Raw genomic sequence first — 12,968 nt, 5'->3', positions numbered from 1 at the left:
ACAGGAGACAGTCAGTCTCTCTCCCCAGTGGCAGAGCCAGGAGCCGGGAGAGGAGACAGTCGGTCTCCCTCCCCAGCGGCAGAGCCATCCCCTGGGAGCGGAGGTAGTCGTCCTCCCTCCCCGTAAGCAGAACCCCTTTCTGGGAGAGGAGACAGTAGGTCTCTCTCCTTAGCGGCATATCCATCCTTCAGGAGCAGAGGTAGTCATCCTCCCTCCCCTTACAGAGAAGCCCTTGCAGGAAGAGACGGGTATCGATATCTCTCCCCAGCAGCTGAATCCCTTTCTAGGAGAGGAGACAGTTGGTCTCTCTCCCCAGTGGCAGCACAAGTTCCCATGGAGCGGAGGTAGCAGACCTCCCTACCCAGCGGTAGATCTCCTTCTCAGGAGAAGAGACAGACGGACTCTCCCCTCAGTAGCTTGGTAGGGACTCTACCCTTTTCTTGTCCCGGAGTATTTCTCACTGAGGGCAGGCGTTGCATCGGGCAAGGAGGATAAAAGCGTATACAGTTGGTGCCACATGTTTGGGCACCCGAGCTTTACCTGCCCCACCAAGGAGCAACCTCCCCCTACGGTCTGGGGTGGGAATACAGCTGGGAAACCGGCACTAGCTTTGTTTGTGGTTGGGTCAGCCGGTAATAAACAGGGTGTCACAGAGAGAGGCAGTGTGGCCATGGAACTTAAGAACACTGGAACTTGTGGGACAGCAATTGTTTGGGAGCCGGCCTTAGAAAACTTGTTCAGGACTTTGCCTTATGTGACTATCCCTGCGCCCAGGGTGCAGGGTATAAACATCAGCAGGAACCCACCAGGATTCCCCAAGCTCTGGAGATATGGGATAACCTCTCCCAGCAACCGAGAAGTGGAGGGCCACTGTCAGACAGCCCCAGGCCGACCCGTTAGGGTCTAGCCGGGTCTGCCGAACTGGAGGGGGGGAGATGTCATGGATACCAGACAGCTAAGGCTAACCCCACCCCCCTACAACATCACCCCTGTTGTTTCTCACTGGTTTGGGGCTCCTCAGAGCAACCACAATCTCTGGAAGCTTTTGTTTGCATGGTTTTGTGTTCCAAACTTGTTTAGAAAAGAGCTGGTCTATGACCTGGAAAACCCTCCTAGGCTGACTGGGCTCCTGGAACTCCCGGTTGGCCACCTCACAACAGACACCTGCCTAACCCCTCTCAGGCTGTCCGGGCTCCTGGAACTCCCGGTCAGACACAGGACAGCAGAGCTCCAGCAACCATGTGCCCCATAGCTCCGCTCTTTTTGGGATTGGTAGCCCCTAGGGAGGACAAGAAGTGGGGGATTTACCAGAGGGGAGCTGCTTTGGGAACCGGGGTTTTTGGACACCCCTACCCCCATAACTTCAACTGACTGTATCTCCGGTCCTCAATAAGGAATCATGCCGCTTTTTGGACTGCAGCATCTGGGGAACGAGAGCTTTCAAATGACATACTGGAAGTGCCGCCGCTCCCCCGGGATCACCCCAGTCCTGGGATTCTGTGGGACTATGGTTGCTATGGAGGCACCAGTCAGTCTGGAGGGGCGGGAATGGCGGGAAAACTGTGGCATTGTCTCCCTGTTTTATAAAGATGAGCTGTGTGTATAAAAGGAGTGTATGTTGTACAATAAAATCAGTTCTATTTTCACCTGAATGCTAGTCTGTCTAGTTATTTGGGTGGGCTCCTGCTAGAATCACTTTCCTGAGCTACATAGCAGCCTGTTCCAGGCAGAGGAAGGACACTCTGGAAGAGCTACCTAGTCTAGGTAGCTGGAGTCTGCCACAGGGTGGGACCCTGAATACTGGAGCTGTCGGGCATCAGGGGTGGCTACAGGCTGTGGTCACTTGCCAGCTACATAGCTGCAGTCAGCAGGGAGGAAGCAGGACCTGTTTGGTGGAGCTAAACAGTCGGGGTAGCCGGGGTATCCGTCACAGCCCACACTGATAAAACCACAGGTCTGAAAAGGAAATGTTACTGTTCCAGCACAACAAATACATGTGTGTCATTCAGACACAAAGAGGGGACATGTAATAAGTATAATTTTGGATTACAATTTCTTGTTGAATTCAGACTTAGGGGCTCCGTATGGAGCTTGATGCCCCGTGTTTCCGGCAAGCTTATGGGCTCGCCGGAAACACAAGGTTTGAAGCAGCGGTCTAAAGACCACTGCTCCATAACCTGTCCGCCTGCTCCGAGGCAGCAGACAGACATCGCCAAAAATCAACCCAATCGAATACGATCAGGTTGATTGACACCCTCTGCTAGCCGTGAATCTGCAGGGGGCGGCATTGCACCAGCAGTTCACAAGAACTGCTGGTGCTATGATAAATGCCGATAGCGTATGTGCAGCAGGCATGACTGTTTCTTGGGACAAATGAAACTAGCTGGAGATGGTATTTCTGAACAGAGCTAAACCTGTTTCTTGAGAGTGGTATCTCATTGAAAATATGTAGTAGACTGGAATACAACAGATGGTATCTCTGAACAGAACTTCAAAGAATGTCCTTATCACAGAGTCATTACAGAGCTAAAGGCTTATGAAATCCTTGGGTGGGTCAGTACCATAACTTCATATCATTCCTGGAACTTCAAAGGATGTATATAGCCCATGTTCTTATAAAAGGGTCATAAACAGCATTGTCCAACATCAAAGGAGGCTAACAGCTGATGCCCTGGAGTCCTGTCAAATGTCATTTCTTGGATAAGTGTGACACCTACAGGTAGCTGGCTACTTTAGCTAGGATTTATCAACTGGACATTTAAGCATTTGATTGGTTAAGGCAATCTTCAAGGTGGGGCTATATTGCTTTAAATATGCTGTGGAAAGAACAGACAGGTAGAAAGGACAAATAACACCAAAGGTAATAGAGACAGACTTCAGCTTTTCTTGCATCCACCCACATATAGTGTAGATAGGTTAGAGGAATAGAGCCTTGTATGTTAGACGCTTCTCTTACTTTTATTGTAATTGCCTATTGTATATTAAATTTACCACATTTAAATATTATGTGTAAGTGAAATTTATTAGCAAAACAGTCAGAGAAACCCAGACAATCAGATCAATGATAAACACAATTGCGATACACCAAAGTTATACTAAGGATCCAGGCCCGCCTCAAGGGTTAGTGTTACAGAAGCATTAGTTATTTTGTTGTGAAGAAACTTATTTCCCAGCAGCAATGCCTGAACCAGCCAAGCCAGCGCCTAAGAAGGGCTCCAAGAAAACTGTAACAAGTATCATTTCATAAAGGGTTAACTCTGTTCAGTTTTGAGAAAACTATTTTCTGAGGCAGGTTTCCTAGCATATTGTGTACTGTAATTAAGTTTGTGATAAGCATTCACTGCTAGGTGATAAGAAGGACTCAATTGTTTTCTTGTGTGTACTTGTTATCTGCGGTGGCCTGTCCAAGGGCTTTGTCTAAATGTGTGATGGGGGATTTTATGCTTCCCCCCCTGGGAGTGCCCTGTGTGCATGTAACCTAAATAAAAAGCAGGCTGGGCATCCCAGTCCTCAGTTCTTGGTTGTCCCTCAATCGCAGCGTTGACTCGTTTTTGTGGGCAGAAGGGTATCCTAGCTGTACTACAGCTAAGGGGGATTATTCTACATTTGCGAGACTCATATAGAATACTATGGAAAGCAGTTTCTCCCCTCTTCAGCAATAGGAATCCAGGCTACTAAGCGGTCCATCTCTCAGCGAGACTAAGGGTAACCGTAACAGTTAGTTATAGACTAAGAGCCACTCACTGAACCAAAGTCAAAGCCTTACTTCAGACATCCGGAGTCACCACATCAGTTGTAGCCAACCTGTGCCGCAAACGAAGTCAAAACAATGCCTCTCACTTCAAATCTCGCGGCTCACAGGATCTCCCCCCGATAGGCTCCAAATGTTTCTCGAAGTGCTCACGTCACTCATACACCTCCAACGGACATATCCCCAAAGCTGTAGAGGGAAAAAGGATCCGCTCCAAACGTCGCACCAGCCTCTGGGTCGGATATACTGGAACTGAGTATAACAAGAAGAGGAATCCGACAACAGAGTAATGTAAATAAAACCAATCCTTTATTCAGTGTTTTTTTTTTTTTTCTTAATACTTCATGCGGGCAGTTAGTTTATTTTTTTCTTAATACTTTGTACGGGCGGTTAGGTTTTTTTTTAAAATACTTATTGCGGGCGCTTAGTTGTTCTTTTTAAAACTTATTGCGGGCAGTTACATTTTTTTATAATACTTATTGCAGGGCGGTTAGGTATTTTTTTCATACTTATTGTGTGAGGTTCATTTTTTTTTTTTAATACTTATTGCGGGCGTTTTTCTTTTTTTTTGTAATGCTCCGTTTGCCTTCTCGGCATCCCGGTGGATTCTTTCACCATTCTTGCACCTAAGGTGGATTCTTTCACCACCCTGCCATTTTCCCCATCCTGCCATTTTTGGAATCCTTTTGGCTGTGTGTGTGTGCAGAGTGAGTGTGTTTGGGACAGATAACAAAACACACCTAATTGATTACATTGGTTGTATTATTTTGTAATCAGTCTCGTGCAAACAATAACACACAACAGGGTATTAAACATTGTTGGTTAAAATGTTTAAACAAACCCAATTTTACTTTTTTTTTTTTTTTTTTTTATTGAGGTTGAAAACATAGTGCGATACAGAATTATCATACATTAAGTGTTAACTGTCCAGCAATATGATGACAGGAATCATAATGAAGTTACATCCACTAACAGGATTGATGTTATACAAAACTTAATAATGTACTATTGCCAAATGTATGATCCAGTAAAATTGAAAAGCTGTGTGTGACATAATACAAATAATAACAAACCTCACATTTTCTAAATGCAGTATAGTTAAATATTCCCTATAAACATAATAATAAACAAGCCGTTTCCCTTAATAATAAATAGTGGCCTCTTTTGGACCACCAATAAAAGACATCAGATAGCAATGGGAAAATTTGGGGATAAAAACAGGAAGGGATACTTTTGGACCCATACAAAGATCTTAAGCGACAGTAATGGAGCCTATTAAGTCACATGTAATGGCTACTCTTGAGTCTATATACTAGGGGGATTATAGAACCAGAAGGCACAATTTATAACTCGTGGTGCCTTTAAAACTTAGCACCCCAGATTATGCATAACTAATGTGTGGAATAGATCAAACTATACATTAACAGGTTCTCTTGAGTAAATAGGTAGTCAGGGATACCCCTCTGGACCGAAAGGCAAGAAATGCACAATCAGTGTGAAAAGGGGGTCAATTGTGATCTAGATGATGAGACATCTGGGCTTATAGTGTAATCTAATGTCTTTACCATTAACGGAGCTTTGAGGCAGTCACAATATCTAACTATCTAGCCACCATGTCCCCGCCGCCTCAGCCGCAGACAGCTAGACAGCGGCCAAATGTATATAAATGGAGGAAATTATACATATCAGAGAGCTAACATATAAAAGAGTCATGTCATAGGTGACAATCTATAGCTTTGCACAATATGGGAGACATTCTTTTTCCAAAGGACATAGGCATATAATATAGGAGTAGAGACATCCACTCGGTTATTTATATTAGTAAAGTCTTCAACCTTTTCCTTTACAATTAAACTCAGGAGCCTTTTTACACAGTTGTATACAATTATCATACAGAGAATTGCAGCCTCACACAATAACCACCATCTCTGAGTAAACTCTTAGGGAAAACACCAAATGCCCCTTCTTTGTACACTTGACCCACACCTAAATGCTGGGATTTATGACCCTTTGTTATATATATATGTAAAGACGTGATAAAAACATAAAAAGTAAGCATCCTTAAAAGGTCTTTGTTACAATAAATATAGGATTAGCTGAATAAGCTACAGCAATAATGGAATTGCTTAATAAATGTAGAAATATATAGTTGGACATATCTCAGACAAGATACCCATGACATAGCAAATGACCAGTTTAAAGACTTCTTATAGCGATACTTACAAATGGACCCCATGCAAGCAAAACTCTGAGGATTATGGACATTACATTTATGCACAACCTGAACATGAGAGGAGGACTTGAGCGTAATTCACCTAGTTCAGCCAGCATGAGAGAAAAAATTTGACCCGTTTCTGAAAGTATGTTAAATACAATGGCAACGGCACCATCTAGTGGTCATAGAAAAAATAACAACATTAAACTAACTTGGATCGTATTTAAAGGGACACTTAACACCTGCCTGCTAAAATCCTTAAATCTTGCTCCTTCTAATCAATCAAAATCAAGTAAGCATGAATGTCTATACCAACTTGTCAGCTTACCCCAAATTGTTCAAAAAAAGTGTTTTCAATAACAATGGTTTACCTGTGCTCTATGCGTGTATGCATGCCGCCATATTGTGACGTGCGTTACACACAGGTACACCAGTTACATGACATGCATGCATATTGTTCTGTTATGTATTTGCTGTTTAGAGGAATCACATCTGCAGCACATGTGATTCTTGCAGAGCGGGTGCTGCATTGTTTGTAGAGCTATTGTTTCAAATGTGACTAATACTAATAAGTATTTTCAACATAGTAATACATACGTTAGTAAATGCACAGCTTCAGGAACAAGAATTGAAAGTAGCAAGCTCTGGGGAGGAAGGGGGAGATCAGCCCGGAAATAAAGGCTAAGCCTTGCATAGGAAAATACAAGCTCCGGTTATTTCAAATGGTTGCCAAGCACTCCTGACCCTGCAGTGCATAATACTGCACTGGGAGATCCTTACCGTTCCAGCCTGAAAGTTAGATTACTCCTTGGGCTCAAAGCATGACTCCTACTGTCGGCTAAGTGATTGACATTAGTTTGAACATGCTCCCCAGTATGTAGAGTTTCCAGACACTGGTAACAGACTGCAGTTGTGGAGTTTGCAAATGCTCCCTGGCAGTGACAGACTAGGCTGCCTTTTGTTAGCCGGCAGTAGGAGTAATCTAACTTTCAGGCTGGAACGGTAAGGATCTCCCAGTGCAGTATTATGCACTGCAGGGTCAGGAGTGCTTGGCAACCATTTGAAATAACCGGAGCTTGTATTTTCCTATGCAAGGCTTAGCCTTTATTTCCTCCCCAGAGCTTGCTACTTTCAATTCTTGTTCCTGAAGCCGTGCATTTACTAACTTATGTATTACTATGTTGAAAATACTTATTGCTATTAGTCACATTTGAAACAATATCTCCACAAACAATGCAGCACACGCTCTGCAAGAATCACATGTGCTGCTGTTGCATGCATTACAGTGAGATGTTATTCCTCTAAGCAGAAAATACATAACAGAACAATATGCGTGCATGTCATGTGACTGGTGTACCTGTGTGTAACGCACGTCACAATATGGCGGCATGCATACACGCAAAGAGCACAGGTATACCATTGTTAAAGAAAACACTTTTTGTTGAACAATTTGGGGTAAGCTGACAAGTTGGCATAGACATTCATGCTAACTTGATTTTGATTGATTAGAAGGAGCAAGATTTAAGGATTTTAAGCATGTGTTTAGTGTCCCTTTAAACTAGAAAGGTTAACTTGGGAACAAACAAATACTCAACATCCTATGCCTTGGAATAATACAAAAGAAATTTCCACCGCAATTAAGTAAGGTGAGGGTTTGAAGTCAGTTAAGAGGTAGTGTTCCTTTTGCCCAACTCCGGATTTCACCATGGACTTGTGACAGTTAACCAACTCCGGATTTTAAAATAGTGATCCTATTCAAGTATGCAGAACACAGAAAAGTTCCATCTCCCTCTGTAGTAGAATGAGAACAGATGTATACCTTCAGAGTGTGCGAGTGAGTGTTCCATGTAGAAAGTAATGAGACCGGTAGCCAGCCGGTGACGGAGTGATGTACAGCCCGTGTCACCTCAGGTTCCAATGAAGTTGATAGTAGTAGCTGCACAACTCCTACATTCTGGTTAAGAGCTTCATCTAAGATCTCCATGAGTACAGGGTTTAGGTCCCTATAAGGCAGCATCTCCTTATCTGGAGCTCCATCTGGTACTGTGTCTCGATCAGCCTTCGCTCTGTCAGTTTCCATATCAGGTTGAATAAGTGGCTGAGAGTTAAAATAGTGTAGTACACAGTCCGTGACTTTCAGTTCCTCTGAGTCGTTCTGGGCACGAATTTGTGCAGGTCATCTTCTTTGACTATCTGCTTAACCCCACAAGCCTTAAAGCACTGCTCAATCAGCCGTCTTAGATTTGTGAAATGCTCCTCAAACATTTCTTCCACTAAATCTTGTGTGATCAGTGCCATGTTTCTATATAGCTGTGAGGAGAAAACGTTAGTTAGTGAGTGAGAATAGCTCACTCTGTACCCGTGTGAACGGGGGGGGGTTGAGGCCTTCCCTAGTTGGGCCGCCAAAACCTCAACGGTCTGGACTAGACTGCAGGCAATATAGGAGTAGAGGTGTCAAAAGATGCAGTAGTTCTGGTAGTTTCTAGGCAAGATATCATAGATACTGGATGGCAAATATTCCTCTTAATACTCGGCGGATTGTATTATTCCAATGCTCAGCTTCTAGTATTGCAACCGATCATGGCCGCCACCCTGACACGCCCCCAACAAACCCAATTTTAATGCACCCAATACATATATAGCAAACAGTATAATTTAAATGGGATAAGGTAACACCAAGCTCCTTGTGCTTATATTACAAGTCATCTGTTAAGTGTTGCCCTTGTGCACTTTCTGAAACACTGTTTCTTGTTTAATGTTTTGAAAGCCAGAAATAACTGCTGTCGCTGGCCATTGTGAATTCAAAAACATGGAAGGTGTAAAGAAAAAAAACGTAACCAAAAATTACACTAATTGAGCTGAACGTTTGTGCTCCACCAGCTTTGAGCTTGAGGGGCATATTTTAATAACTATTTAATAACTATTGTACCTAGTTAAAATAAATACAAACTTGCCTGTAAAATAAAAATAAACCCTAAGATAGCTACAATGTAACTATTAGTTATATTGTAGCTAGCTTAGGGTTTATTTTATAGGTAAGTATTTAGTTTTAAATAGGAATAATTTAGTTAATAATAGTAATTTTATTTATATTTATTTAAATTATATTTAAGTTAGGGGGGTGTTAGGGTTAGGGTTAGACTTAGGTTTAGGGGTTAATAAAATTAATATAGTGGCAGCGACGTTGTGGGCGGCATATTAGGGGTTAATAAATGTAGGTATTTGTCGGTGATGTTAGGGACGGCAGATTAGGGGTTAATAATTTTTAACTAGTGTTTGCGAGGCGGAAGTGCTGCAGTTTAGGGGTTAATATATTTATTATAGTAGTATAGCGATGTCTGGTTCAGCAGATTAGGGGTTAAAAATTATATTTAAGTTAGGGGGTGTTAGGGTTAGACTTAAATTTAGGGGTTAATAACTTTAATATAGTGGCAACGACATTGGGGGCAGCAGATTAGGGGTTAATAAATGTAGGTAAGTGTCAGCGATATTAGGGACAGCAGATTAGGGGTTAATAATATTTAACTAGTGTTTGCGATGCGGGAGTGCGGCGGTTTAGGGGTTAATATATTTATTATAGTGGCGACGATGTCCGGTTCGCCAGATTAGGGGTTAAAAAATGTATTTTAGTGTTTGCGATGTGGGAGGGCCTCGGTTTCTGGGTTAATAGGTAGTTTATGGGTGTTAGTGTACGTTTTAGCACTTTAGTTAAGAGTTTTATGCTACAGCGTTGTAGTGTAAAACTTTTAACTACTGACTTTTAAATGCGGCACCAGTCTTGAAAGGAGAGGGTCTACCGCTCACTTTTTGTCAGACTCGTAATACCGGCGCTATGCAAGTCCCATTGAAAAAAGAGGATACGCAATTGACGTAAGTGGATTTGCGGTATGGCCAAAAAAGTGAGCGGTACACCTGTACCTGCAAGACTCGTAATACCAGCGGGCATTAAAAAGCAGCGTTAGGACCGGCCAACACTGCTTTTTAAGCCTACCGCACAACTCGTAATCTAGCCGATAGTTTCTAAACTGCCGTAAGTCTGGTAACTCAAGAAATCTGTATTTTACTCACATTTCTGGACATCACTACTTTATCCGACTTATGGCAGTTTATGAACTGCCGGCGGGGTTTATGTGATTCCCCGATGTGCGGAAATTACGGGCGAAGCAGGTTTCAGCGCTTATGCTGAAGCTTGCGCCGCATATGTAATCTCTCCTCTTGATTCTAAATGCAAAAGTCCACTATAAAAAGTTGTAGTTTATAGCTGTATGGGAGATAGAGAAGCTGTGCAGAATTTAATTTTGGAATTTCCGTTAAAGGGACACTTAACACCTGTCTTCTTATAATCCCTAAAACTTACTTTTTCTTATTAGTAAAAATAAAATAATCACTGCTGTCTATTTTATCTGTTCCTCTTACCCCAAACTGTTGAATGAGATTGTTTTGAAGTACAGTGTGGATCCAGTACATGATTTCCTATGTAAGCTGCCATATTGTAACATACGTTTCAGGGGCACAGCAGTCACATGCTCATGATGCAGTCACATGACACGAACAGCATATGACTTAGAGAATCACATCTGTCTGCAGCACTGTTTATGTTTTTAATGCCCCCACAGTTTTACACTTCAAACCGGCCTCAAGTTTTATGCTCTAAGCAAAACCTGTTTCCAGCCAGTGCACGGCTTCAGGCTGGAAAAAGCACTTGTACTAGATAATGTGATCAGTTAGTAATGATCATCTGTTTTATTTAGCAGTGTGATCTGCTCCTGTCACACCCTCTGCCAAGACACAGTCACTAGAGCAGAACTCTTTGTGTGATCATCAGAGGGTGTGACAGGAGCAGATTACACTGCTAAATAAAACAGACAATCATTACTAACTGAACACATTAGCTGGAACAAGTGCTTTACATAAGCAGGAGAGGTCATAAGAAGCAGAAATCTTCTGCATGGAGTATATCAGTATATCCAGCGTGTCTGAGAGCCTCCCCCTCCCTCTCGGAGCTTACAAACGATTTACGACAATATTGCCTGCCCTGAAGCTGTGCACTGGAAACGGCTTTTGCTTAGAGCATAAAACTTGTGGGCAGTTTGAAGAGTAAAACTGTGGGGGGCGTTAAAATCATAAACAGTGCTTATAAAGCATTTTATTTCAATTTTGCTGCATAATATGGGTGTTAGATGGGAAAAGCTAATACATTTATACTGTGAGTGACAAATAAATATGTATCTTCAGACACTGCAGCTCACACACTCTGCAAAGTTTGCAAACAGATGTGATTCTCTCAGTATATGTAACAAATAATATGCTGTGTGTGTCATGTGACTGCATCATTAACATGTGACTGCTGTGCCCCTATAAGGTATGTTACAATATGGCAGCTTACATAGGAAATCAAGCACTGGATCAACACTGTACTTCAAAACAATCTTCATCAACAGTTTGGTGTAAGTGGAACAGATAAAATAGACAGCAGTGATTATTTTATTTTTATTAATAAGAAAAAGTAGGTTTTAGCAATTTTCATCAGGTGTTAAATGTCCCTTTAAGTGAGCCATTAAAACCTAGGTATTTAATTACACAAGTTGTGTTCTATGCCCATATGACAAACCAGCCTAATACCTATAATGGTTTCTAGAGGTTTTGAACAGTTCAGTATAAGGCTTTATAGATCATTTAACAACAAAAATGAGAATAATTAATTGAAATGTCTTCTATAAGACAATAAAATAAATACATAGTGATAGAAGCACTCTGGTTGCTCCCCCATTGTGCTTAAGGTGAGGATGGAGTCAGTGCCTGAAGCATACTCATGTATGCCCGCTTCTCATTTGCTCATCAACTTAATCTTCATCTGCAGTGCCAGTGACACAGGAGCACAAATATGACTCTGTATTCTCCTTAACAAACACATTAAATACAATTCACTAGCAACATAACTATTTTTACACTGACTTTTAAGTTTTCTGTTTTATTTTCTAATGAGCTAGGGACAATTTGGAAAGAAAATGCTTTTTTTTTAAAGATTTCCTTGATATTATATTTGTTTTTCTTTCTGCTTTATGTAATTAATAGAATAAAAAGAAGTTATCCTAAAATGCACTACAGAACTATCTCCATATGCCAAATAAAGATAATATTGTCATAAAATATCCAGTTAGTGCACAAAACCCCAAACATCTAAAAAGGTATTTAAAGATGATTAAATCCAACATCATAAAGAAATACAGGAATAGTGTGCAGTGACAGATAATTCTGTATTCTATATCACATAAATAACATTATTCACTTACTCTTTTGGTTATATTTGTTCTTCCGATCTTACGGTAGGCATGTTTGGTGGTGTTTTTGCTATGTAAGTTTTCCCTCACTAATGCCAATGCCTTTTTCTTTATCCCTGGTTTTTCTTGCCCCTGACCAACCACAGACAGAGCTAACACTGTGCAGATAAGCAACAGGGTCATAGTTACAGACTTCATTTTTTTATGCTCCTGCCTAGACAGTCTCTTCTTGCTTACAGCTCCAATCAGTCTGTTTTTTTATGAATCTCTGACCTCTATTTACATCCTGTAAAGTCTTTTCAAAGAAACAAAATGAAATGTTGGAATTGACATTGCTCCAAACAAACTTTGACCTGTGAGATATTTGCTTAGTTGCCAGAGTATGGTAAATATTTTTTACTGGGTGTGTCTGTACAGATAGAGTGTACATCTGATATTGTTCTTTTATTATTTTTTTATTAACCTCTTAAGGACATATGACAGATTTTTTACGTCATAAAACAATTGAGCAAACTGAAAGCTGTGTCCTTAAAGGGTTAATCACACATTTGTAAAAGTACAATACAAAGAACAAAGACCAAACCTTTACTGGGTGGTAACTGAACATTTGCCATATTTATGATTTATTTACATTTCCAGTATCCTTCCCCTCCCTCTGTCCAGTACTGAATATGGTACCAGTGGCACCACCCAGTGTGATCACATTATATATACAGCAGGT

The 12,968-nt window shown here is 41.5% G+C and overlaps 1 protein-coding gene across 1 annotated transcript in view; it reads right to left on the bottom strand.

The window, feature by feature from the left end:
• LOC128659251 (retinoic acid receptor responder protein 2) overlaps positions 1 to 12,518 on the bottom strand; it is a 164,034-nt gene extending 151,516 nt beyond the window's left edge. The window contains exon 1 of the mRNA XM_053712927.1: positions 12,260 to 12,518. Coding sequence (XP_053568902.1) covers positions 12,260 to 12,445 — 186 coding nt within the window. The 5' untranslated portion in view covers positions 12,446 to 12,518. The remainder of the gene's footprint in view (positions 1 to 12,259) is intronic.
• Positions 12,519 to 12,968: the final 450 nt, after the last annotated feature.

Source organism: Bombina bombina, chromosome 5 (assembly GCF_027579735.1).
Source record: "Bombina bombina isolate aBomBom1 chromosome 5, aBomBom1.pri, whole genome shotgun sequence".
In the NCBI taxonomy this organism is placed as follows: Eukaryota; Metazoa; Chordata; class Amphibia; order Anura; family Bombinatoridae; genus Bombina; species Bombina bombina.
Note: the sequence above shows the minus strand (reverse complement) of the source record. Positions and strands in the feature narration are given on the sequence as shown.